The sequence below is a fragment of the Cuculus canorus genome, chromosome 9 (genome assembly GCF_017976375.1).
Source record: "Cuculus canorus isolate bCucCan1 chromosome 9, bCucCan1.pri, whole genome shotgun sequence".
In the NCBI taxonomy this organism is placed as follows: domain Eukaryota; kingdom Metazoa; phylum Chordata; class Aves; order Cuculiformes; family Cuculidae; genus Cuculus; species Cuculus canorus.
In genome coordinates this window covers 11,790,311-11,818,305 of record NC_071409.1, presented here as the reverse complement: position 1 = coordinate 11,818,305, position 27,995 = coordinate 11,790,311, and the positions used below count along the sequence as shown (strand labels likewise).

The following is a 27,995-nucleotide window of genomic DNA, read 5'->3' as shown; positions in this document are numbered from 1 at the left end:
AACTCAAGGTGGTTTGTAGTCCAGAGGACTGGGCTACCCCAGATTCCATTTGGGATAAGATATAGTATGTTTGCAGTTAGCATGAAATAACCAATACAAGCTGTACTGATTTAAAGTTCAAACACGAGACAGGACTTAGAGCTTTTGTCTTGTTAGGGTGGAGCTTTATCTGTTTAAGAAGAATTGTGTACTTGGTATGCTTCAAGAATCAAAGAAGTAAACTTGACCCAGGGTATTTCGTGTCCTCAGTTCTGTATTTGATACTATGTTAAGTAGAACTCTTCTTAAATCTGTAAGACAGCTTTTTATTTTTTTTTAGTGTTTAATGATAGAGAATCATGAACAGATAGTGAAAATGGTCAAACCTAGAATCCTTCACAAATATTCTGTCCCAAACATTTCAAAGAATGCTTTCAGATGGTGGGCAGCTGCTACCAGCATTTCTTCAGTATGAGGTTTCCAAATTCCTTGTAGAAACTTGTGATAATAAGATAATTAAGAAACCTTGCAATGTAGTTGTGAAGTAAAGTGTGATTAAGTTGAATTTACATGGATGGAATTGAAGCAATGCATTGCTACCAGGATTTGACCACTAGATGGTGGTGCTACTAAAGGATTTATTTCAACTGTAAAACTGTCATATCTTCAGGCTGAATTTTTGAAGTTAACATTTGTTTTTATTAAGTATCTCCAACCGAGTGAAATCTGCTATAGGTACAGTATGATGGCAAACAAGTTCTTAAACTGTGGAGTGGAAGTTGGATTTGTCTATCGTGGAAAAAAGTTTTGAGTAATAGATTATTACAAGCTTTTAAAGTAAGACCAAAAATAGAGTCTATATAAAGTGCAGTGTCCTTCATTTAAAGTAACCTGGGCATTAAAGGGAAAATATTTATAGCTCTCTATGATGGCAATTCAATATTTATGTGTAGACTGTAAGTGGTATTTGTATATATGTCTGTATTTTATTTTGGTATTTGGGACTATTGTTTTGCTGGTAATACAGAAGCTCCAAAGAAAACATGCAGTAATTTGTGAACTGCTAAATATATTTTGTACTGGAAAGATATACCATGACTAGCGTGATAAATGTTATCTTGCTTTGTAATAAACTACTAGCATTACAGTATTCACCGCAGTTCCATTATGTTGACAATTCCCGTTCAAAATTTGCACGAGATAGTTGTTGGAGAGCCTTCCAGGTATTTGATAAGTTTTAAAATTATATTATGGTGTGGCTGCCTGCAGTAACAGGAATCTGGACTTACTGATTCAGAAAAATCTCTTCTTCTTTTTTTTTTTTCTTTCTTTCTTTAACCAAATCTTTTTCACAGGTCTGTCTCTGAAGATTTTAACCATAACACCACTCTTACAGGGTGCAAGAAAAATGCTTGCACTAGGTTCACAGACATGGACAGCCAAACATAGATAGCTGGAACACTGTATTAGCTTTGTTAGTCTAGTGAGGTATTTAAAATTGCTTATTCGTGCCATACAGCAAAGTTAATTACTGACTGAATAGCACAGCTGTAAGGAACTAAGGGTATTCTACTGGTTGACTATTTAGTATCTTTAGAATAGCTTTGTGTGGTCATCAATAAGGTAGCAGGAGTTGTGAGAAATAGATTTGGTGGCATGTTAATCTCTGATGGTTACATAATTATGGACTCTCATACATATTTCATGCAACACAGTTGGCTACTTTACTGTTCTCACGTGTTCAGAAGTTAATCATCTCTGTACAAGCGGTGCTGGGAAAAGGCAATGCTAAGCAGAGCTGGCAGTGCAGTGATTGGCCTTTTTCATTACTGGCTGCCTGTTTGATCTCATGTGAAGACCTATCATCCTGGCTGTGCACTGTTAGATTCGCTAGAGTACTTGAGCATCAGATAATGCAGTAACAATCCCTGCTTCCTGATACCAAATATCTTTCTTAAAAAAAAAATTGTGGATTAATGCTGCTTGCACATTTAAAGCACAATGGTGGAATCTTTTGTGGTTATATAAACTTACTTCATTGAAGAAAGCTGACTTCATAATATTATGACATTTAATGCAAATGAGTTACTGCTTTCTTATCTTTGAACAGTGAAATATTTCAAACTAAGGTGAAATACTGATCCTCAATGAAGATGATGACAATTTTGTCCCCAGATTTTAACTGCAGGCACCTTTTTGCCCAAGTGAGACATCTGGTGCTGGCTCTGAAACTCATTTCATAATGTGTTGAATACCTTTGAACCAGTCCCTTTGCCCTTGCCCCTGTCAGTGCTCTCCTGCTTTATCTGTGTTTGTCCAGCAGCATCAGATCTGAGAGGAATTAGATTTACTCAGGCTGCATTAGAGTGAAAATAGTCCTTTATTAGAACAAAAGCAGTAAAACAGAGCTTACCTCCTTTGGCTCTGTTAATTTCTGAACTGTTGGAGCTTGGGATGGTGTAGCAGGGAGGGAAGAATGACTCTGCTTACACTGTTAGCTACTGAGGCAGAGGCAGTAGGGTTAGTTGGGAATTTTATTTGACCTAGTGCAGTGATTATGTGTTCGTTGGGTAAGAAGAATGCTCTTTAGCCTCACTTTTCCTCTTGCTTAGAAGTAGCAGCCCCTGTTTTTGTGCTAGATTCCTCATATTTAGTGTAGCGTACACACCATTTCAGAAAAGCATCTATCAGTGGTACCCAAACCTTCTGCGTGATGGGCTTTGTAACCCTAGGACAGCAGTCCGGTTGGCTACATACACTGTAGTTTTACTCTGTGAAATAAATTTCTTGTGCCCACTTAGAGTATACCTGCTTTTTTTCACATGTATAGACATCTTTGGAAAAGTATTTCCAGGACCTAATAATATTTAAGCTTAATGGTTTTAAATGAACTCTGATATGAAACTGCTTATCTATTAGTGCTGCAGTGCTGTCTAACAGTCTACTTAAACTGACTGTGATATCACAGGAATTAAATATGACGAGGTTGTACTTGTTATTTAAAATAGCATACAGAAGGTGGGTGAGAAATGAAAACTCACTCTATTTCTGTACTGGCAAAATGTGGTGAAACTATTCTAAAGAGCAGAATTGATGACTACGTGGAGTAATTACAGATGAGAAAACCGTGAAAGCATTGTGAAGAGAAGTTCTGCTGCACAAATCTCTTGGACCATGTGCATAAAGATCATCTTGTTGATGTAGGTTTCTGTGTTTTCTTAAAAGCAGAGAATAGAATTCCTCAGAGAAGCTTATAGAGAAATTTAAGCTGTCATGGAATGAGAAAAGAAAAATACTGAGATTTAATTGTTTGTTATTTTTCAAAATGAAACCAACAAACAAAAGGAAAGTAAAGAGTAAGCAAGAAGTAATCATGATGGATGAGGTTACCAGAAGGATGTCAGGAGGTTGGAAGAGCTTGTGTTCTCATTGCATCATCTTAGAGGAATGAGAGCTCGGGGTTATGACAGCTTGATGGAATAATCATCTCAGTACTCAAGTTACAGTCAAAAAGGCAAATGGAATACAAGGACTGTCTGAAGAAGCAAATGGGAATAAAACTGCATTATTTTATCACTCTCAATCTGCACTGCTCTTTATCTGGATGAAAAGGTGTATCAATCTCAAAATGGTGCATAGAAGAGGAACGAGAGTGGTCGGAGGCAGGGGCAGCTACTATACAATGAAAGATAAATATTTGACTTCTCTGGGGTAAGAGCTGAGTCAGGAGCTATCAGTAAAGCTACGGTCAGTAAGACTGAGTCCCTAAAACTATGAAAATGACTAAGGGATGGTTATTTCAGCTATACAAGTTTTTATTTGAAGCTCTAAGTAGCAGGCGATAGTTGTCTTGTAGCCCCTAACCTCAGGCATATGCGGTCAGCGTCTGACTTTGAGAATAATCTTTTAACTGCTGGTAGTCCTCTGATTTCTGGCTACACCAATAAAGGTATTGGAGCATACACTGTGTGCCTCTTCTACCCTTTTTCTTCAGCTGGAGCAAAGCACCTTTATTTAACATCTTCCCATTAATCTACAAGGGAAATAACTGCTTATATAAATGGGCATATACACGCGTTCTTCCTTTAATGCAGAACAACCTTCTTTCCCTGTGAACCTGCATCTTATGCTGATAAGATTTAGTGTGTTCCCTTCGCTTCATCTCCTGGTGTGTCTTCTGTCCTTTAGACTTAGAGAGACTTTTAGAGCTTGTGGAGCTTCTGTTAAAATCGACTTCTTTGTCCATTAGGGGAGTTTTTCTGTCTCAGAACAAACTGATGGTCTTTATGATTTGAGGAACTGTGAAGGCACATTCAAGGTCAAAGTAATTTCCTGTTTGCCCTAGCACATTTTCTTGCTTATTTTATTTCCTGATTCCTGCTCTTGTCTGGGCAAGTAGGCGAGGTTACCCTGAAGATAGACGATGCTGTTTCCATTTAGAAATTACAGGTTGGTTGACATGTAATTTGCGGGATTGATTACAATTGTGAGAAAGTTGCAGTCTGTTACCTTTTCTTAAATGCAGGCTTTTCTAGAGCTTGATGACATCTTCAGCAGGAGAATAGTCCTTCTGCAGTTAGGAAGGTGCCTAGAACAGTGAAAATGATAAAGAATTACTTGAATACAGACTCAGAAGTACTCATTCTTAGATTAGCATTGGGCTCGTGCTGTAAGAGGAGGTGCTCTGCAATCTTTAATTAAAATGTTTTCCCAAATTTCTCAGTAGATTGCTACTTTTAAACTTCCAGGAATATGTGCAGAGGTGTCAGTTTGAGTCAGTAAGCAGCACTTGACCAAATGTGCCCCTTTTGAGAAAGGATAGCTGCTCAACAAATTCCTATCAGCAGAGACAAGAAAGGAAAACTGTAACAGATGGACGTGGATTAATCCAGACATCAGAATAACCTAAGATACAGTAATCAACATTGAGTCCTCTTAATAACTGGTTATAGTCTTTTGGCCTGAGATTTCCCTTGAACTGTCAGTGCAGTTGGGTTCATTTTGATGACTGAAGGAAGCCTAGAGAAACTTACATTAAACACAGGATGTTTTTATCAGTCTGGCGTGCCAAAAAGTTGGGCAGGAGATTGATGAACAGGCTACGGAAGACCAGGCATTTTAATCTGCACAGATTGGTAGGTTGTCTGAAGTGTAGTATGGGTAATAATATTTTATATCTAATATTTATATTAAAATATATTGTTAAAGAATAATCATGCTGGGTTGTTTATAAAGTACTTTCAGCAGTAAGATATCTACTTTTTATTGATGATGTAAATCACGCTTAATCAAGGGCTGTCCTTTCTGTCCTGTCTCTCAACCAAGAGCCAGAATCGGTTTTCTAGTGTATCTTAGCAGAAAGAGTTAGCAATTTCTGTTTCTACAATGTCCAGTTTGAATAATGTACTCCGGGGCTTTGGCTTACAATATTGAATGTGCTTGTTAATGAGACTTAAATCTGTTTTTAAATTTTATTAAACATAGAATTCTAGGAAGTGTTAAAAGTAAACATAAATTTGTATCTACATTTTCATATCTACATTCCTCTCCTGGAGAGTGAAAGTTGCTTGGTCTGTATTTGAGTGCTTAAATGGAAGTCTGCACATTTCTTTTGTCTTTATTTTTTTTTGGTGAAATCCTAAGTGATACTGAAAATGAGTCCTTGCCATTGTTTTAGGAGATTTTTGAATTTTCTCTATTAAGTGTATCAACTTATTCTTGTGCATATTTTAGCCAATATTCTGTTTAGCTGGATAAAAACTAATGTAGACACTTTTCAAATACTTGAGGTGTTTTGTTGTTATTGCTTAAAAAGGGTAACTGAGATATATTTGCTTTTTGCATTTACAAACAGTTTTTGTTGCTGTGCGTTTTTAATTTCAATGTTTCATGCTGCTTGTAAAGGTGATTGCAGGATAACTTTATCTTTGGGGTAAAAATATGGCATTATGTCATGCTTAACTTTTTGCAGCAAGCTGATAATTAGAGTTGGCTCAGGTACAAAATCAGAGGAACCTTATTCCAAGTATTTGATGTTAGTTTTTACATTCGGTAACCACTGTCATTACTTCACCTTGTTAATTGGCCATAAAATAAATAATGTTACTTTGCATCCACTACAAAGGCAGATGTATCTTTCCGTAAAGGTATTAAGCTGTAGGAAGGTAGGTCTACTGATTGGTTCCCCCTGCCTCCAGTCCCCATCAGTTTAATATCCAGAATATGAAAAAGGGCTGACAAGCTCTCAGCTCCCTGGAGGACTTCTTGGGATTCGCTGGTGAACCTCCCCAGTCTGCCTTCTGACTCTGGAGGCAGGCGTTCACAGAGGCAATTTCCGCTACCACCTCTGTGTTGGAGGATTCTTAGATTGTCTCCGTTCTCTGGATACTCCTTTTCCTGTCCAAATAACACTTCCTCTAATTTCTACTTGTAGGTATTTGACCCTCTGTTGAAAGGCTCTTTGACCAAAACCAGCCCTTGTTTTTACTCCCACCCATTGTTTTTTTCAACTGTGCAAGCGACTGTTCTTCTAGTCTGGACTCCTTTGCTTTGTCCTGACGTTGTATCATCTGTGGAGTTATGCTGTGTCTTTACCTACAGGTTGCTTTGTAACTTGTAAAAATTGGGATTTGTGTCATCACTACAGTACAGGCTCCTTCTACAAATAACTGCAACTGTATCTTCTTAGGCGTCAGCAAATCTTGCTCAAAGTGGTTAACAGCCATATGGAGTGTAGGTGACACAGATTGCTGTATTCTCTCACCAGTGTGATTGCATAACCTCTTCCTGAAGTACTTTTTTAGATTTCTGTCTCCTTTGAAATGAAGTCATCATAGCTTCACTTTCAGGAATTTTTTTGTCCATGCAAGCTTTTCCTGAAGTGCTAATTTCTAAACTCTCTTTGTCGTTGATGCCACAGTTGATTATTGGGTGGCGATCATCCTTGAAAGAACCTGCCTTAAAACATCAAAACTGTCTCATCTTCAAACAGATTGATATAACAGCAGTAAAAATAGGTACTTGATACTTTGTGTGTCCGTATGTTGTGGTGTTCCCTTTCAGAATTTTGAGTAATACTCTCCCATGTGTCTCTTGGTTTGGAGCCTCTGGAGACGTATATATATATATGTGTGTATGTATAAACATATATGTATAAATTAGTTCTTAAAGATGTTTTTTGAAAGTTACCCTACTATTGTGCTCTCAGATCTTTTTATAAATGTACAGCAGTGTCAACATTCAAGGCCACATAGAGGAAACCATAAAAAATATTTTCATTTTGATGCTTTATAAAAGTCTCAGAATTCAAAGTATGTAATTTGTTGTTTGTTCCAAACATCTGCAGTCATAGCCAGGGATTAAGAAATTTATCCATAAATTTATCCATAAATGTCATAGACATTTTTCAGACCAGGTATTTTCTTCAAGTCTGGAAAAAGGTAGGGCTCAGGTAGGGTTGCAGTCTTCCCATGAAAAGAACTCCCCTTTATAAAAAGCTTGTCCTTTTAAAAGGATCATTGCATCTGCTATGTCTCGGGCATTTCTTTACCTTCATTATCTATTTTATCAACGTAGCTTTGAGGGCACTGCACGAGTCAGACTGAGTTTCATATGTTGTAAACTGATAAGCCATTGTATTTTGAGAACATTAACAAAGTCTATCTGGAAGAGGTACTCGGAGTATTTGTATGCAATGTTATTGAGCTGTACTAGTGACTGAGTAAATGGTGCATTGATCTTATTACAACACTTTTATATTAATGTACTTATTATTTCTGCTTATAATGTAAGCTGTCAGGAAAAATTTGTTACACAGGATAGGATGATAGCTGTCAGCAACAGTTTATTAGATAGAAGAGTATATTGCACCAGAAAGAAGTATATTGGGGAATTTTGTGATCCCCACTAAAATGCACGTCTCAAGTCTGTGGGTTTGTAGAATCAGGGTGCTGTAACTTGTAGCAAGGCAGTCTTGTGCCATTGTTCATAATATTGAGAGTTTTCTTTTTTTTGGAAATGTTTTCCTTGGTGTTTTTATTGTAACTCTTTTGTACAGAAAAACATGACAAACAGTTTTGGTAACTTTTGGTTGGATTTTTTGAGCAAGCTTGTACTGAAAGCCTTGACGCTTAGCTGATTTCCTAAGGAATCTTTTTGATGCAAGCTGAAGGATTTTTCTTAAAATAATTGACTAAAAATCTGAATGGTGAATTCTGTAAGTAACTTGAATTCTTATAGATATTTACTGTGTGACTTGTCCTTTCTTACTGTGAAGAGACCAGAGAAAATGCATACCTATGGCAGTAACACTCTTCTGATTTGCACTGGAAATCAAAATAATTTTATTGTAAGTTCATTAGTACCTAATAAGATTTTTTTCTTCTTTTTGCATGATAAGATTTTTTTTTGCCTGTTGTATTTCTGAGAAGTGATGTTGTTTTCATGTTATTTGCAGTTTCCTTATTATGCTTATAGTAGTAACATCTATTTCCAAAATTCTGTGACAAACATGGCACATTAATCATAGAATAACAGCAATTGAGCAACGACTTCTGGTGTTTAATCTTAATATCCCTAATCGTCTTGCTGATTAAAAAAATCTCCAGCAAAAAACCCCCATGAGACACCTGCTGATATGCAGCACAAAATGACTGTATTGTGGCACAGTGATATCTTCTGTAGTTGCTTTACGCACTAAGGAGGAGGAAAAAGAAGAAGAAACCAGCAAACGCTTCTTACTGAAATATTTTTTCTGAACATGTTGTTAAAGTTTTTTGTTCTGTGAAACATTTTCAGAAAGATAGAATTAGTGAATGAGCGCAATTATACCCTATGCTCCCTCTTTGGTTCAGTTCAGGTTTATAATTTATGCAAGCAAGGAAGTGAAAAGATGCTATTGGATCTTATGCAGGCAGCAATTGAAACTTGGTTATTTTTGATCCGTGCTTTCTCCACCCAGTATCTGTTATCATGCACAGCCATCCTCATAGCTGTGGATTTCTAACGTTGTACTGTACCTGCTACCCAGTTTCTTTTAAATATCTGTTGTCAGCTGGGAAGAGCAAACAAGCTTTCGATCCTGTGGGTTCTGAAAAAGGAAAACCAAGAAAAGCATTTGCTTGCGTTTTTTTTTTATTGCTCAAGATTACGTTCATCATTGAATCTCAGGTAGAGAAGGGATGTAGGGGGTGGAAAGGCATAGAAGAAAAATAGCATCAGCTATCAAGAATTTTGTTTTCCTAGTTTGTAAACGATGCTGCTGTAATTCTATCTGCATTTTTTTTTCCCTGCTCATTCACCACTCAGCAGCTGGTAGGGAAGTCAGACTGCCTGGCAACCACCTGCAGAGCTGCAGAGATGAATTACATTTTCGGAAATAACACACTCCTCTATTCTCGCGCCAATCGAGGCAACACTAGCTCAAGCCACAGCTCTGTAGGCCCAAAGCACAAGCAGTGGGCAAAGAAAGGCTCGACAGATGAGTTGCGGAACGAGCCTTCCCGTTGGCAGCAGATAGTTGCATTTTTCACTCGAAGACATGTTTTCATTGACTGCATTTCTGTTGCTGCCAGCTCCACCCAGGTAATATGCCACTTGTTGTAAATATTCAGTCTGCATGTTTTCTGGTTACTTGCTAGTCAGAAATAGCAATTATTTATGTGTGTATGCTTTCATGTAATCTCTGATTTATGAGTGGTGTTTTCTGTCTGCTTTCATTTTCATATTGTACAGAGATCTGTATAAATTCTAACATTAAAGCATGAAAATGGAAACACTAGATGAGGTCTGATTTTTATTTAAGTTATTTGCAGAGTGCTGAGCCTCCAAGTTTAAATATGAAGTATTTTAATGAAATAATGAAATACTGAAAAACATAGTTTGCATTTTATTGCCTGACACTGGAGGGGAATAACGTAGTTAAGTAATAACAGTTCCATAGCAGTAGTGAGATGACAAGTCAAATAAAGACTACGTATTTCTTGGCTAAGGAATTGTATGTAAAAGATTAAATAATTATATATAGCACAACAAATTCTAGTCTGTATAGTTTTCTGTGGTTTTTGGCTGCTAATAATCTGTAAGATTAAGGAATGACTTGCTGAAGTACAAACTGTCCATCTAATAGTGCAGTCTGTAAGAAAAACATGACGTTTTTCAACTTCACTGTCAATCTGCTCTAAGTAATGTTTTATTAATCATTATTGAAAGTCAGATTAAAGGAGGCGAGCCAAATTTTAAGTGTATGGGCTTGGGGTGAGTTCTTAAGGTTTATATTGAGAGAAGTTTAACCACGTTGACACCAGCAGATAAATATCTCTTTGGATAATACAGCAAAGAAAGATCTATGGAAGAATGCTGGGATGTCAGCACTGGTTGAAAACGACAGATCAGGTTGTTTTACTTACTGCCAAGCTTTGGTCAAGATGTTATTTAACCTGAAGTACTACAAAAATTTGTAAGAAAATGAAAAATTAGTTACTCTCAGACAGGGTGATATTATTAAGAGGATTTGTATCTCTCAGTAATTTTTTCAATGTTCCTCTGAAATCTGCTTATTATTACCTGTCTTTTGCTTGTCAATTCAGAATAAACAATGAATAGGAGGTATTAGGGGTTATTTTCATTTTCTCGTTGCAAATGTCCATTAATGTCAGAGAGGGATCCTGTAGTTTCTGTAATGGGTCATTATACTTTAAGTGATGTTTTAGGTAGGCATAATAGCTTTTAAGTAGTGTTATTTTTAAAGGCAAAATATATTAGCCTTTTGAATAAACATTATGGTTGCTTTTATTTGTTTTAACCAGTAATGATGGAATGCATGAAACCTGCAGCTGGATTGACTAGTCACGACTAGAAATTTACTGATAGCTAAAATACTGAATAGCCTCTGCTTTGAGTATGGGTTGGGCCAGATAAAGGTCCTGAGCTCCCTTCAAACCAGAGCTGTTATTCTGTGACTACGCCAGCGTTTGTTCTGGTTTTCTGCTATGAAAAAGATAGCTTACCTCTGTGAAAGCCTGCCAGGTTTTTCTTGTAAGTCTGACTGTTGTTCCATTAAAAAGAACTACTTTTACGTGTTCATGGCCAGCCAGGAGGGAGAAAAAAACGTAAAATATTTTGAAATGGTTGTAAAAAACCCAAATGAGCAGATTCAGGTGTAATGCACTGAAAACATAAGAGCTTGTGGAAGCCTCCTCCTCTGGGAAGATGCTGTACTGTCCTCCTATCTTATCCACCCATTGCAGCTGTTGCAGCCTCAGGGAGGGAAAAGAACATTTAAAGATTGCTGTTTATGGTGCAGTTTTGTTTTTCAGTTCGCTTTAGTTTTTGTTCTGTGATGCTGTATTCTGAAAACTTGACAGCTCGTTTGTTCACTTAAGATAAATCCCCATCACTTGAAAGTAATCACATTTGTTTAGTCCACATAAATAATTAGATATGATGTACTTCTCCAACCTTGTCTGTTGAAATTCTGCTTGTGATGATGGGCTTTATATATTCTTACTGTCGTGACACCATGATTTTTAATGTGTATAAAAACCAAGCTGATACCTTTTATACTACTGGTTCCCTGCTTCCCTTTGTTAGTCTGCTATATAGCACCTGTTTCTATCCGTTCCTTCATGTGCCTGCTTTTCTTGGATGGGGTAGGATGGCACGAAACGGTGATACTTGCTTAGTTCCCTCTGTTATACCAGTGAAAGGGAAACGACTCCTGGAGACTGGGCTGCATGTCCCTGTCATCTGGGAGTGGCAACAGGTCACCTTCTCCACAGCAGGGTGGCAAGAGGGCTCTTGCTAAAGAAGGGAGTTTGGATTTTGGGGTAAGGTGTTTTTTTGAGTAGAGAATCTCGTACCGTAAAGAAGCAAGGAAAAAGTTGATAGTGGATGTGGTAGCGCTGCTTTTGCTCTGGTTATCACTAGGCTTATGCTCAGGAGAATGCATGTGTGCCCAGAAATGCACTGTGGCGTGGAGGAGTAGTCAGAAGTGAAAGGCTACTATAAAAAGCTACAGCATCCTGAAGAGTAGCAATCCACTTGCAGGCGTTAAAGGTGCCTTATTTTCTAGAATTGTCTCTTTTTAGTGTTATGAGGTCACCATAACCTCATGACACTAGTCACTCATCACCCATAGGAAAAAGGCAACAGTAGAAACAGATGGTGTGAATTAATCCAAAAGAGGACAGTGAAGTGGTCATTCTAACAAGGGTGAAAAACTAAGCCATGAGCTTAGTAAATATATGGTTAAGCAAATAAAAAATACTGGGTAATTTGAAGTGCTGCCCTATAAGAAGAGGTATGCATATTGCATCAGCAAAGATGACTGTATCCAGGGCAGTTCTTTCCCCCAAAGTCTTTCCAGAGCTCTGTGAAGCACCTGTTCCTGATGGTGAATTCAGCTATCCTGTCACAGCATGCATTTTAACTGTTGTTAGTGCTTGTCCCATGTTGTGCTACAAATTCAGAAACTGATTTGTCTGAAATTCACACGGCATTAAACTGGCTCCAACAGCAATGCATGTAGGCTATCCTTGGCATGTAACATGGCTTAAGAGGCTTCCGGCATTTGATACTGAAAAATTGTTTAGCTCTTTGAATGTGCTGTGCTAATTATATGTCTGTTTTTTAGGACATGTTTTAGGAATGATGGGGGAAGGGGAGGAGGGGGCAGGAAACTTCTCAATTTCAAAAACTTAACTTGAAATTTCATAGCTTATCAGCTGATTCTGAGTTGTTTGAGCCCAGTCATTGCCTTTGTATCTCTTCCTTTTAAGATACTGGTGTGAGTTTTATTGTACTTCATTACTTCTAGATTATTGCTCTCAGATGTATTGAAATATTATGAGCATAGTTCTAGCTAGTATAAAATTCTGTGTGTAATCAGGCAACAACATAGACGTGATATAATGTGCATTTGAAAGATAGTAATTAAAAAACCCCAAGTCTGTAACCCCCTTCTTTATTGTACTTTTCACAGTTCCGGGATTACAAAAATAGATCTCTTATAGCAATTTTTATTATCTTTCCTATAACTTTGGTATGTTTAAGTATTTATATATTTCTAGACATACAGATCATAACACTAAGGCACGTGCTAAAAATGTAAGATAAAGCATAAAATAGTTGTGGTGTAGTAAGCTGGGGTTTAATTAAACAAGAAGTTGAAAAGTGAAAAAAAAAAAAAAGAAAAAAAGAGGGGAGTGTGCTTAACATAAGACATGGAATTAAACCTGGAACTTGTAGCAGGAAGGTACTGCAACTAAAAGATCAGACAATTTGATAGCAGTTTAACTATTAAATATCTTGGGTATATCAGGGTGTGTGACAATAGGTATTAAACTTTGTGGATGTGCAACTGTTTTAGCATCCCCTCACATTTAGAGGTGGAACTGGGACTTCATTACACCAGCCAGGCATAACGTGAAGTTCTTTATCACCTCTTTAAAAAAAAAAATAAAAATGTGCTGAATGAAACAAATCCTGCGAGTAAAGAGGTGATACAGTAAAGAAGAAAAGAGTTAGAGGAGTGACTGTAGGGAAGTTTATACGAGTACATAGACGAACTGTTGTCATTGTTAAACTTATAGTGCAGACTTTTCCCTGAGTTTAAACTTTAAGCGTACGTTGTCTGGAAATGGTTGCTGCTAATATCAACGAACACATGAGAAAGCAGCTTTTAATAGTATTTGCTTTGGATGACTTAAACTATAAGAAAGCACATTCTGAGATTTAAACATGCATTTTATATATAATAATAATATATATAATATAATATATATAATGTATTATATATAATAATTATATATATTTTATACATAATATATATAACGTACTAATTTTCCTTCTAATTCTTGGGTTTGAGTTACATGATATCTCACATTTGTAACAGGGTGAATTTTGCAAGTTTTCTCCTGTCACTGCTTGCATTTTCTATGAGAGGACATTGTAGCAGAGGTAAAAATGGTGTGAATTTATGCTGGAAGAATAAGGTGTTAATGTGAATTCTAATCAATAGGCTAAGAAATAGGAAATTCCTGACAATTTAAACTTGACTTAATGGGACTGTTTCTGGATCCTCTTGTGAGCTTTCATTTTGTAATCACTTTCTAACTGTGTACAGTGGAGATGGAAACTTCTCAAGACTCTGAAGTTTGCTTGACATTTTTTGAAAAAATGCAGTTTTACAAGGGTATTAAAATCAATTAATCTTAAGCATGTGTCATTGGATCATGTACTGTCATGTAGATTGTGTTAACCTGATTCTGGTTTCGTGCTGTGGCCAATTGTGTCTTCTCTCACCAAGTAAACTATTAGGCTCCTGGAGTAAGGGGCTTGTGCTGCGTCCTTCCCCAACCTGTGTGTGTGACTGTAATGTTGGCAAGTACAGAGAATTAATCACTTGCAGCGTGGCAGTGATGATAAGAACTGAACCACTGAACTGGTGCTGTGGCCACCTGCAGGCTCTGCTTGCTGCCAGAGGGTTTGGGTTCCACCTTCTCTCACCTGTTTTCTCACAGCTGCTCTGTCTCACTCTGAGTCGGTAGCAGAATGTCTTCATTTTTCTGTTCCATTATATCTCAAGAAAATTAATTTTTCTAGAATGATTCAGAAATCTGAGAAGGAAAGGAGAAAGGGGACACAAGTGTTTTGCTTTTGGAGTGCTACTGCTACTGCAGGGGCTTTCTGTCTGCCTTGTGCCCAAGACTCAGAACCTTCAGGCAAGGCAGGCGCTGGATCCTTTCTTAATCCATTCTCTTCAACTCCTACTAATAACTCAGGTGGACAAACAGGGTCTTGCTATATAAAGCCAAGGGCATGGAAGCCCATGGAAGAGGTAGGGCTCGAGGTCTGTTATGTAACATTGCTAATTAATTTTATATTGTGATAGTTGCCCTCTCAGTTGAGGCTTGTATTGATTGACAAAGTGTTTTGAAAGTCAAATACAGGCCAGTCTGTCTTTCACCAGCTGTCAGCTTGCTAAACAGCTCTAGTATGGCTCCTGTGGTGTAGCATTTCTGTTCTGCTGCCAGAGTTGCTGTATATGTTTCAGTTAATACAATTATTAAGTAAATGACTGTCTGACAGAACCACTGAGTCTGAAGCGAGCACCGTCTTCTTCCTGTGCCTCTATTTTGGTCTACAACATCAAGAGCACTCTCAATTATGATTAAGGAAGTGCAGGATAATTTTTTTAGTTGGAAGAAACCACTGCAACAGAAATGTCTTAGATGTTTATAGAAAGCATTACTTTGTCTTTTAGAATTGTCTGCATCTGTGTTTGAGGGCTGAAATGATGTCATGTGTTGTGCAACTTAAGACACTTTTAGTTTATTGCCAGCTCAGAGTCTTGGTAAACTCCACGTCCATGGCCTGTCTAGGATTTATAGTAACTAAAGGAGAGAAACTGTTGGCTTTTTGCAGCAAGATAAATTTAAATCTTTATATGCACTCTAGCTGTGCTGTCTCTTTTTGGAATAATTTAGTTCTGTTTTCTGGAATCTCTGTTGGGGCTAGGAGGTAATTGAATTTGTCTTTATGAATACAAGTTACTTACTAAATTTTTCAGTGAAGCAGGTAGGATCTTGGGCTCTCTTTTTTTCCTTTTTTTTTTTTTTTCCTGAGAAGTGTTTTCTGTTGTTCAGTTATCTGTATAAATGTTTGAATAATTTTATCTTTTTAAGAATTTTTGGTTTAGTTCTCAGAAGTGGTCCTGTGCTTTGTAGAATAATCAGTGTTAAGTAAACTCCTAGTCCCTGATAGGTAATTAGTTCATAGCTCTCTATTCTTTCCCTATCCTTGTCTGAATTTCATAGTTTGATTTTTATTGTCATGTAATATCTAGTAGTTACTTTTCATATATATTATTCTACCATCTCTTGAGACTAGTTTTCTCTGTTCTGCTGATACATTTTGAGTCCTACATAATACTCTGTTGTTATTGTGTACACCTTGACCCTGAATCAACCTCCCAGGTATTTCAGTGTGTAGAAGCAAGCATGCATTTGGAGCTGTAAGGTGCCGGATAGGCATATCTGTAGATTCCTTTATAAACGATGTCTTTGCAAGGCACAAACTCTTTTTGTCTAAGCTTGCCTGTTCGGGCTATGCATGTGACTTCTGTCGCAGGGGACTGAGTCTGAGTGAAGAGCATGTCTTTCACTGCTGTCCCTGACAGTGAGTTCAAACTAATGTTTGAAACGCTGCTGTTTGCTGAACTTCAAGCACAAGGATATTGTGAAGCATTTCCAGCACAGTTCATTTTTTTTATTACTTTGGCAGATCCATAACAGACAAAAATATTAGGAAAACACCTGCCTCTTCATGGGATGCATCTCATGTGCAATTGAAATGAAGTGTCTCATCTTTGTTTATAAGTATAACCACGTCGTTAACGCTTTGCTTATCAGGTAATAGCTCTGTAACAGATGGGTAGCAGTGGATGTTCTCCTTGCTGGAGGAAGGATACATTCCTTCAATGGTGTTTCTAATGTGCCTTCTGAAATTTCATTCGAGTGAAGATTGTGGATTTCTATATATGACTTCAGGAACACTTAAAGATCACTCCGGTTAGAAGGCTAGAGAAATCCTTCTGACCAGTTGAGACTGTTCCTGCAACAGATGCTTTGTTAACCAAGTGCTGTAATGAAATTCTGGCAGGTTTAGGTCTAAAACGGCACCGCAGTTGCACGTTTGGTCTTGGGGACAGAGGCAACAACAACAATAGTATAAAATACATCAATAGACCTTGAGAAGGATGTAACCACATTGTCAGATGCTGTGTTTATGTTAACCAGCACTCTCAGTCACTCCAATTTATTCCTTACAAAACAGATAGGAGCATTCCTGTTTGTCAAAGACCTTGTGCTGCCTGTCAAGGAAACTCAAAAAACTCTAATAGAGAGGCCAAATTCAGCACTGAGAGCTGACTTCTTGTTAATACCACTACTGCCTAGAGACTCTTCCCTGTATCCCAAACATACCTTTTGAGGGACCTGCCTTTCCTGGGTTTGCCCAAAGTAGCATTAGCAACAGTCATTCTATACCAGTCAAAATTAACCAGGTCAGTGGACTCCCTGACAGTCGCCCATTGTGACCAAAAAAAAAATAACGCCAAACCAACAATTGTCTATTCTTTGATACAGTGAGAAAGCTGCAATGTCTTTTAAACTGTGCCTTTGTTTAGTTGGGATCATCACAGGCCACTTAAAGCTGTCACCTCTTGCTACTACCTTCAGTTTCTTCCAGGAACTGCTTGGATCCCAAGACAGTAAAACCAGAAGGACTTACAGACTCTCCTGAGCTGTGTACGTTCTCTGTACCCTCTTCATGTTTTGCAAGCATCACATGCTGGAAGCTGCTGCTGGAGTGAGTGCTAAAGTTGTTAAAGCGATGTTCTTTTCTCCTCTTGACCAAAGTGGGTGGTTCTGATCTTCTGGAGGGCAGAAGCCGCCTGTTCCGCACTGCAATGCATTTAAGAAAAACGATTGCCTGTTGTCTTTGGGGAGATGGGTAGGAGAAGGCACCTTTCACGGGGGCTCTGATCATCTTTACTTTTTTTTTTAAAACTCTCATATATCATGACCATATGGAGGTTTTAACCCATAAAAAACTGTAAGGAATCCCAAAACTTGTGCAATTCTGTCACTTGCTTTTTGAAAGACTTAAGACTTTCTTCCGTGTACCAGGTTTTCGTGTGCACACATACATGCGTGCAGTCACAAGGCTCAGTATCAAGTGAGCACTCTGAAGGACTGCAGTCAGTGTAGAGCAAGGACTGCCTTCTATCTCTCTTATAATTTTAAATAATCTTTGCCACCAACCAAAGCAATTCTGGACTGTTTCCCAGTTTGGTATTCCTCAGAGTGTCTGTGCTGTTTATCGCTATTCCATGTGACTTTGTTTGTCGGTCTTGAATTTCACCTTGCTGCCTTCTCTGATGTATCAGGCTAAACTGCAGCTTGTCTCTGTTGGGCGTTTGCTGCTCTTCCAGTGATTCTGTTTAGCTGCACATTGGGATGTACTTGAGCTGATGTGTTCTCCAGACAGATAAGAGGCATTTATGACTCATTTGGTCTCTCCTGTAAGCTGATCTTAGCATTTATGACTTTTCAGTCTTTTGCTCCATTAAGCTGTTTCCAATGCATATTCTAGTCCCTTGCAACAGTTTCTTATGTGAAAGGATACATCTGAGCAATGATCTAAATAAAAGCAGATCACCTCATCCATATTTTTCATATAAAAGAAAGGATCAGGACAAAATAGCTTAAATTTAATTTTGGCACTGGTAAATTAGAAATGCTTATTAATTTTTTCCATGTCCTTGTAGTCAGTTTAGGAGTATTCTTTTTTTTAAGTTGTTTTTTTTTAACCTACATAGAACTTGGTGTTATTGGAGATTTGTATCGATGTAGTTGTGTCTGTCTTGTAATAGGACTTCAGATGTTATATGAGTTGCAGGTATAGAACAGGACTTTTCTTTGACCATGGAATTTTCAATTTCTTCACAATGCTTTTTGTGGTATTTACTGGAAACTGCTGTACTGTGGGAACGTTTTGGATAAGTTTTCTAGCATTTATGTCTTTATTGCTGCTGCCTCACAGTATGTACATCCGCTTATTTAAAGTTGTTTCTCAAAGACTGGTGGTTGTAGAAGTTAGTTGAGCAACCTGGTAACAGCATTTGGTTTGCTTAACAGAATAGGGAGCAGAGTAAAGATTCCTTGTGCTTCTGCTGTACACTTCTACTTCAAAGCAAATTTAATTTACTAAGAAAACTGTAGTTGTTTTTCTTAGATAAGTGTATCTTGATTACACAGTCTGATGTAGCAGGTGAGAAGGGAGTCAGCTTTCCCCATGGGCAAAGGAGGGAGAGGGAGCTCTGGATTCTGTCTGCACCGTGTGCAGTCTCCAGTCTGAAATCCTAGCTGAAAAGAGATCCTGATAAATTGGGAGTGTTCAGAAAAGGGATTATAACTGTAGATTATGTTAGGGAAGACCTACTTTTAAAATGAGCAACTTAAGACCTTAGTTTCTTGGTGCTTAGTTTATCCAAAGGAACGTCAGGAGATGATTTAGTCACTGACTATAAATACATAGGGACAGATTTTGGAAACCAGAAAGCTTGTTTATTTAGTAGAAAAAAGCATCTGTATTCCAGGTTGGGAAACTGAAGCTAGACAAATTTAGATAGGAAACTTAATTTTAAAGGAGGAGATTAATATATTAAGCGTTTCAAAAGCTTAGTGGAACATGATGTAATTGCCAAATCAGGGTAATAAATTAGTATTCCCTGTATAAAAAGAATAGTGACGAATAATGTTCATACTTGAAAATGTCAAAATACATCACAGAATCTCTGAATCAACACCTAATATAATTACTTTAAATTACTGTTTGGAAACTGAAGTACTGGAAAGTTGTTCATATTTTTCAAAAACTCTTCTATTGCATCTCTTTACTGCTGCTTTTAGTTTTGATTTTAACTCTTATCATTGTTGTTACTCCTTTTAAAAAAATTACTCTTTTTTATAAGTAACACCATGGGGGAAAATCCTATGTACAGCTTTTTACAATTTGAGCACATTAACGCTCTTTACAGAGCAGCACTTCTGTAGTTAGATGTTAAATCAAGGTGCGTGCAAATTAACTGTGAAATACTACTGGGAAAGGGTGGTGACAGTACTCATATAAGACTGTTCCAAAATAAGTGAAATGCTGTGAAGTAGGTGCCTGTCTCAGCTAAAAGCCCAATAGGGCTGTCCCACCTTTGAGCTCAGGGTAGTACCTATAACTCATTTTACTGTATTAAAAAGATTCAGGTGCCAATAGAAGAGAATTTAAATGAATGGGGTAAGAGGCACAGGTGATCAATAGGAGATGACATTTATTCAAGATTTCTTTAGAAACTTGTGTTTAATATAGCTGAACTGTCTGCTGTGCTGTGTGTGACCTTTTTCTTTAAACTGTCTGGGTATTCCTAGAATAAAAATTGTAAAAAGGCAAACATGATGCCCTTTTTAGAAGGAGCTAAGCTGTGCTCTGAGACTGCAGCTGAGCAAGAGTGATATCCTTATTGTACAAACCTAGAGAAATTCTTTATTAATAAAAAAGAATTAATAGGTAGATAGATAAACAGGTAAGAGAAGAGAAGTCAGCTTGTCTTTGTAAAGGAAAAACGAGGACTTGCAGATCCTCCAACCTTCTTTGAAAAGAGGGAGCATATAGATAAAACTCATCAGAAGGTTGTTGTAATTACGGAAGTTTGTGAAAATAATGGTTCTTGGATCAAAGACCTTTAAAATTAATGGTGCCGTGAGATAAAGAGGAAGAACGTTCTATTTTAAATTGATTAAAACAGGTCCATTCAGCTGGGAGTGGATTCCCAGAAGGCCATGTTTGTGACTGATCCTCTTGGGGGGAGGTAGGGGAAGCTGCGAGCCAGAGGCAAGGACTGATTTTTTTTTTTTTTTTTTTTTTAATTATTGTTATTTCAGATTAACTGGCCACAGAGAATAGCAGGCAAAAGTGAATGACTGGCCACAGAAATGGCTACTGACATTCATTGTACAGTATTGAATGGACAACATAGTTAGAAGGGTAGTCTTGTGCGTGTGCATATAGCAATAGGCTACAAATGAAGCATTTCGATTCCAGATGGAGATTTTGGAGTTTTCACTGATAGTTTTCTGAAAATATCACCTTAGTCCTCTGCAGCAGTGAAAAAAACACCCTGAGGGTGAATGTGACAGAGACTTATAAAATAAAAAAGAAATCAAGAATGTTCTCAATTAGAAATTATTTAATAGTTCTGTAGTTCTAAATCTGCCACAGCTGTCTTGTAACGCTTCTGCTGAAATCGTGAAGGTTACTGTCACAAAACGCTGTGGAAAAGAGAAAGTGCAAAGAGAATAATTTCAAAATGGAGTTAAATGGATTTGCAAAGAGCAGGTGGAGAGTGACGTGAACTATCAGAGTAATTTATCTGTGTCTGTGGTGCATTGTGTTATTTGATGTTTCTGAATAAATTACACTAGGAAAAAAAATCCTGGCTGCATCACTAGAGGATGTTATGAAGTTTGACAATAATGTGAGTTAAATGCAGGGAATTGAATCTCAATTTCTGGTCTTTGTGTGTCACTCAGCAGTCATGATTGTCTGACCTAGAAATCTCCAGTTCTCCGAAGAAAATGCCATCTGATAGATCCATCCCAAGAGATACATCAGTCATGAGATGATCAGAGTGTCAGGAAATAATCTTAAAATGTGCCTCGGAAGGACTAGTGGCTAAATTAATAGTTCAGAGAATATGATAAAGGCAACAAGTAGCAGGCAAGTTCCCTACTGTTGTCCTTATGCGTGTGTAAAGTAGAAACATTCTTGTCGTATCTTGCTATACCTTCTTCTAAGGACAATAGATAGATTGATGTGCATCTTACAGAATACTTGAACCTTTTGTGCTGATGGAACTGGGAAATGGCTGGAAAGCTGGTAGTTTGCTTTTTTTCCTGATGTTAATTTTTATACCATACTTTATTGCTTTCACCTACTTTCTTGTGTTTGGAAAATTTATTTGATGACTGTTAGTTTGGGTTTAAGCCTCAGTAACCAGCATGGAAGTCACATTTTGTTTTCTGTTTCTTGAAATCTAAAGCAATGAAGTAGTTATCTCTTTATCTCCATGAGTTTTCATTAACTTGGCCAGCCTTCTTGTAGTGGCAGGGATTTGACAGTGAAAGAACAGCTTCTGCTTGTTTTGTGGCCTAATGAGGGGAGGAGAGTCAGGGTTATGGCACCTTTTCTTGTGCATTTTGGACACCTTCCACTGCATCAGGTTGCTCAAAGCCTCATCCAAACTGGCCTCGAAAACCTCCAGGAGTGGGGCATCCATGACTTCTCTGAGCAACCTGTGCCAGTACCTCCCTACCCTCACAATAAAAAATTTCTTTGACACCCACTTTTTTCCAGGTTGGTATTGTTAATGGTTCTTTTATTTGGAGTTAATGAGGCAAGGGTGTGCCACCAAAATTCAACTGATATAAGTTTTGTTAAGTGTGTTAGCACAAAATTCTGGTTTTGTGTGATCCTGAGTCTGCCCTGGCACTGATAAAGAATACGAAATCTTGCCCAGAGCCATGTGGTTGTCGCTTCAGTGTCATCTTCCCAGAGGAGGTTCACCATCTGATCTCAGGGCTTAACCTCATCCTCTGGTTTCTGTGTATTTGTCCTGAACAGGTCATTCCTCACAGAAACTGCAGGAAGCTGTTTAAATGACTTCTGTGCTCCATTTTATTTGCAGTTGTAGTTGGCTTGGCCTCATTCCAGTTCATGAGATGGACAGGCTTCTTGTATGAAACTCAGAATGACAGACTCAGGTTTCCCTTCCTGCTTGAGAGGTTAAGCAGCTTTTGTTCTAGTGAGGTATGGATGCACCATAGTTGTGTTTCTCCTGCATTGATCATAAATTGATCGAATGTGATTTGTGTTTCTATCATGCAGTTAACCTGACAGCCGTATCAAATGCCCATGGATAATTACAGACCAAAAGTCAGTTTATCTGTAAACCTTGTTTGAAAAAGGCATTGGTTTTAGTCAACACTGTAAACTTGAACGCACTGCTATGTATAGTATTTTCCAATGCAAGGTTCATAAAGCTGTGTTCTCTCTTTTTATTTCTTTGTGGGGTGAAAGTTTGCTCAAGTAATGCTGGGCATTAAACTTGTTGAAACTTACAGTGTGTTAATTTAGTGGAGGTAATCAGTATTTGACACCACAGAGAAGGGGCCTGTTTTGCTGAAACCATTGTAGGGCTCCTATGACTCATTCTGGGGCCTGGATGTGTTGCATAATGGTTTTTATTTTGAGATTGTATTATAACTGCATGTTGTCATGGAAGCAAGTCTGAGGAGCTTCCAGTGTTTCCATGGTGTGAGAATGTATAAAATCAGATGGAGTGCTTAGCCAGTAATTGCATGGTAAAGATTTTAGCCTTAACTCTGAGTGACAAAAAAGCAAAGCATCTGGACAGCAATATAAAGCTGTGAGAAATGGAGTGAAAGTAATATTGTATATTTAGGGAGAATTCAGCATTTGTAAAGATAAAATGCTGATGCTACTGATGTGTATGAAGCCTTTTGTAAATGAAATAAGGAGGATTTAGTGTAAAGCCACTTTATGCAGAAATCACATCAATAATATTCCAGTTTCTTACATATACATCTTGAAAAAGCTAATGATTTTTAATTAATTGGTTGTTATGTATGACTTCTTGTTTTGTTTTCTGTTTGCTTTTCATTAATGTCAGGTGAATTACTTTCTGCTTGTGCTCAGGGTTTTAGGGCAGATGTCTTTATTTTTATAAAGATATTTTTGGACAGATGATAATAGATTTCTCACAGACTAGTACAGTTGTCAATAAAATAACAAATGCTTGTCTTAAAATGGAAAGCACTAGCTTGGATTCACTGACTTTTTTTCAGATCACTTCATTACTCCTTGTTGTAAGACTATAAGTACTTTGAGGGCAGCAGGGTGCTGCAAGGCAGCTCAAATGTTTCTTATCCTAAAGAAATATCAGGAAGTGCTTTAGACAGGATGAGGTTCACATGCACAATTTTCTTATTTTATGAATAATGTTTCTTACAGATTTACTGAACTAAAAAAAATCTCTAACAAAAAACATTTTGAGAAGAGCAGTGGCGTGGCTTCGGGAGTTAACTGGCATGTTTCTAGTACAGAGAGAGATCACTTCCTAGTATCACAGCTAGAGAGATATAGTTCCTCTTTGCTATTTGAGTGAATGATAAAGAACAAAATAATAATGTGGTCTAGGAAGATTTAATTATTCCATGAATAATTTAGGAATGATTGGAAATTGTGTGTTCTGAGAGCTTCTAAGAACTATCACTGTCTTGTCTATTGAAGCATGTAAACGGTACCCAACCTTCATTGTTATATTTACATATAATACTGTGCTCAGGAGTGAACAGTCTTATCTCATCTCAGTTTCCTATCACAGCATATCCTTTCTACTGTGATTTTAAAAACTAAAATATTGACACCGTAGAGCTGCCATTATTTTTCCACAATAAAGTCTTAGAACACATTTTCTCTTTGCCTGGTCTTTTTCTGATACTGAAACCCTGCTTGGGCTTCTTTGTGGACTCTTCAGCATTATAATGAAAGCTGCTGTTCTTAAGGCTGATATTAATTTAAACGGAGCTTCCTAGGCCTTGCTTTAAGTTGCAAATTAAATGCATTGAATTAATTCTCAATAGCACTTATGAACGTCAATGAGGAGCCTTGCAGTTCTGTTTTGAGCATAGAGTGCTGGGTTACTTGGTGAATACAGATGACTTAATCGCTGCACGGGATTCAGTGCTAGACAGCCATTTATTTGAAAAACAAAAGTCACAAATTACCTTATGAAAACCAACATTGACTTTGCCTACATTTTGTATATTATGGATTTGGAAATTGACCGAGATACAATTGTTAAGCAGTCCCTGAGAGATTTATCAGGACAAATTAGTTTGAGCTAAATAAATCTAAATTCCAAACATAAGGGGTGGACTGCTGTGGTCTCCTTTGTATGAAACATTGTCTGTGATGTTAACTCAAGTCTATAAGGGCCCATTTTTAGATCCTGACAGAGAGAGGAGAAGTTGGTTACTGAAATTGCCGTTCTGTTGAGACTGTTGCTTGTATTTTTATGACATTCTCAGCACCTGAAAGTTTTGCTGAAGAGACAACTGCTGGACATGGTGTGAGGGGTTCCCCATTTCTGTTTCATGGATGTCCATGTGCCTCATGCGCAAAGCTCTACTTGTGCTGCAGAGTAGAACTTCATCCCCCAAACCACTGGACAGGCTGTCTCGTCCTATATTTTTGCTTAAGGTCATGGCATTCTTTCTTTTTTTTTTTTTTTTTTTTTTCCTGCACTAAAAAATTGCTTACTAGGCCTCAGCAAGTACAAGTCTTTCTGTCACTGCCTTTACTGCCTTACTTCTGCTTGGGTAATCATAGTGCAATTGTTCGTAACTGGGTTGTTTCTGTACATGAAGATTGCAATAAAAAATTGATGGTAAATAAATTGCTTACTTGTCTTTACGTCAGTTCAGGTAATCGTTGCCATCTGTGATTTTACTAGTGTCTGCTGTCACTGTTTTCCTCCTTTCAAAGCTAGCTATTTATGTTCTGAGTTCAGAGTTTTAAGTTCATTTGAGTTCATTGTAAAATGCTGTGGGGTTTGAGGAGAAAACTAGGTTAGAGAATCAATTTGTTGACAGAGGTTTTTTTTTTTTTAAAAAAAAAAGCCAAAACCACAAACCAAACCAACCAGATGATTCCTCCAGTTTAGTCCTATCTTGTATGCTGGCTGTGCATCTTTGAAATAGAGCCCTCACATACACAAGATTTTCAAGAGCTATGGTTTACTGTGAAAAAAGTGAGATCTAAAAAGTGAAGTCACAGGCATTCAGATAAGTCATTTTAATCTACAAAGGCTGGGTAAACCTTCTTTCTAGGATCCAGAAAAACTCATAGCTTTGTTACGGGACTTACCTGAACTGGTGTTACAGCTCCAAGGTGGCTTGTCTGTCCTCAAAGTATAGTAAAGTGATTATGTATGGACCTACCCATCTTCATGGAGACGTACCCTGACAGGCTTCAGGCTCAGTTTCTTTGTTTCTGTGCTTCAGACTCTCCTTGGAGAGACCTAGATAGCATCCAGGTAGATATGTAGGTATTTTCATTCCTTCGCGCTTAGGAGGTGATGGGAATCGTTCTTACCTCCATTGTGGCAAAGAACAGGTTAGAAACCCAGATCTGATGCCAAGAGTTCTTCATTCTTATATCCGTGCAGAATGGTAGGCAAACTTAATTGTAACCACCCACTGGCTGAGGCTGTCGTAGTTAGGCTTATAATATACTCTACTCTTTTAAGGTTTTGTTTGTGTTAAATCAATTTATTGCTGAAAACCACTATGGAGTATGTGGATTTGGGTAGGAGAACGTGAATGCCTCCAAGTACAAGGAATACAAATACAGTCACAAATTTATAAGCTATGTTTTGTTTAAAGTCCTGGAGAAATACATTCAGGAAGAATATGCAATTCTTAAATTTGTTGCTTAACAGCTGAAGTTGCTGACTTTGTGGTACTGAGGAGCTGCCCAGGCCACAGGACGGCACTGGCTTAGGGAGAAATATGGCAGAGACGGTGCCTTGGTCTTAATGCTGGCTGTGCTCACTTAGATGCTCTGGGCAGCAAACAGCTAACATGAATTATGAATGAGGATGGATGGCTGTTCTGCTTTATTTTTACTGCCACTAGACCCCACAAAACAGCCTATAAATTCTTGAGGGTATGTTTATATGAGTATCCACTTTTGTGATCTAGAGGAAGAGGGATGCAAAATTCTTAAAATAGTAGTCTTCCCTAGTGAAATGTCCTGTGGCATTCCAGGATGTAGTTCAGAGAGAAGATAAAAACTATACTGCCAGACTTTAAATTATATATCTCTAGGAAGAAATTATGCCAGTTATCTTCAGTTTTGCCACTAAGTATTGAATCAAAATTGTTTACCCCCATCACTTCTCAAGGCTTGTTCACTTTGGAAGCTATTTTATTTCCTGCTTTCAAGAAGAGGTAATGAATATGGGCTGTTTTCATCAATCAAGATGTATTAACAGAAGTTGCCGATTTGTGATGTCTGCTTGAAGGCCAGGGTAGGGGTGAAGTACTAAATTATTTTTTGAGGATTCTCCCAGCTACTAGAATTGCTTTTGGAAGTAATGGAAGTTGGTTATTATTGAAGCTTTAAAAAAGACCTTTTTCTGTAAACATTGCTGGGCAAAAAATTAGTACTGTTTTCCCTTTCCATAGGTATTGTTGTTATCCCGCTATTGAGTGGGTGTTATAGAATGTGGAAAGAAAATGGTTTGTGAAGAAATACTACTTGTAAAAGATTACTGACATTTTAACAGAATGCTGCAAAGAAACGTGCACTGTACATTCAATGTAGTAATTTAGAGAATGAAATACTGATGGTTCAGGTTTGTTTTAGCAACAAATTGTTCAGTGTTTGTATGTAATACAAAATCACAACCTGATCGTGAACCCCCTCTGGTTATAAAAAAAATCACTTAGCGCTTGATTTTAGAGTGAAGCAATTAGTGCAGTATGCAGAGAACACTTGCGGGTTCGGGCTTTCTACAGTCCAAAGCCGATCTGCCAGACCTAGGCAGCTTTAGTTACATAACTGCTTTTTCCTGCTTTGAATTCTGCACATGTCCCACTGCTTCGCTAGGGATCTGGTGTTTTTTTTTCATGTTAGAGCAACTGCAAGGCAGGCTCTGCCTTACCTTGCATGTGTGAATGTAACTGGGCAGAATTGATCCCCATGAATCTTACATATCTGATTAATCTTTCTGAAAGTAATTTTTCTTGCCTTCTCTATTTTCTTTTTTTCTTGGTTTTTTTTTTTTCTTGGTCTGTTTTCTGTTTGTCTGTTTTCATTTTGTTTACATCGTGATTGTTTTAGGTAAGCCTTACTATGCTTTGATTATATATTCCTTCCCTGTTTTTTCAGTGCTTTTTAATCAAGAAGCTATATTCACGTTCCATACTTGCGTAATACTAAATTTCAATGTGGCCTAGCCTTTTTCACTGGGGGTTGTCCTGGCACAACGTGCATCTCTGGGTGAGTTAGGTATTCTGCCTGTACCTCCTGTTCTTTGGCAGTGTTTGGGTGCTTGGACTGTTTCTCTTGGAACTACAAATGACTTTGAGCTTTTTTTTTCTTTTAATTATTGATATCTTCTGGATATCATCACAGGGACCAAAGGTATGAGTACTTCCAGAAAAAGCCTTGTGCTGTTACCAGTTTTCTGCTACATCATCTTCATTCCTTTGCCTCTGCAGTCAGCATGTCTGAAAGCATACGAGAGATGTGAATTCCTTTCTCTTGTATTTTGCCTTATGTTCTTTCTTGTTTGGAGGAGAATATAGGAAGCCAGA

At 37.7% G+C, this 27,995-nt stretch overlaps 1 protein-coding gene across 22 annotated transcripts in view; it reads left to right on the top strand.

Moving 5' to 3' along the window:
- Positions 1-27,995, top strand: part of DLG1 (discs large MAGUK scaffold protein 1) — a 151,261-nt gene that overhangs the window by 58,410 nt on the left and 64,856 nt on the right. The window contains exon 1 of one of the 22 annotated variants that reach the window (XM_054073905.1): positions 5,033-5,114. The exons of 15 other annotated variants lie outside the window; for them this stretch is intronic. In XM_054073905.1, the coding sequence (XP_053929880.1) occupies positions 5,070-5,114 (45 nt within the window). In that variant the 5' untranslated portion in view covers positions 5,033-5,069. Of the gene's footprint in view, positions 1-5,032; positions 5,115-8,987; positions 9,562-27,995 lie in introns of those variants that run through there. 6 more of the 22 variants (XM_054073910.1, XM_054073899.1, XM_054073911.1 and 3 more) reach the window with 6 other exon arrangements.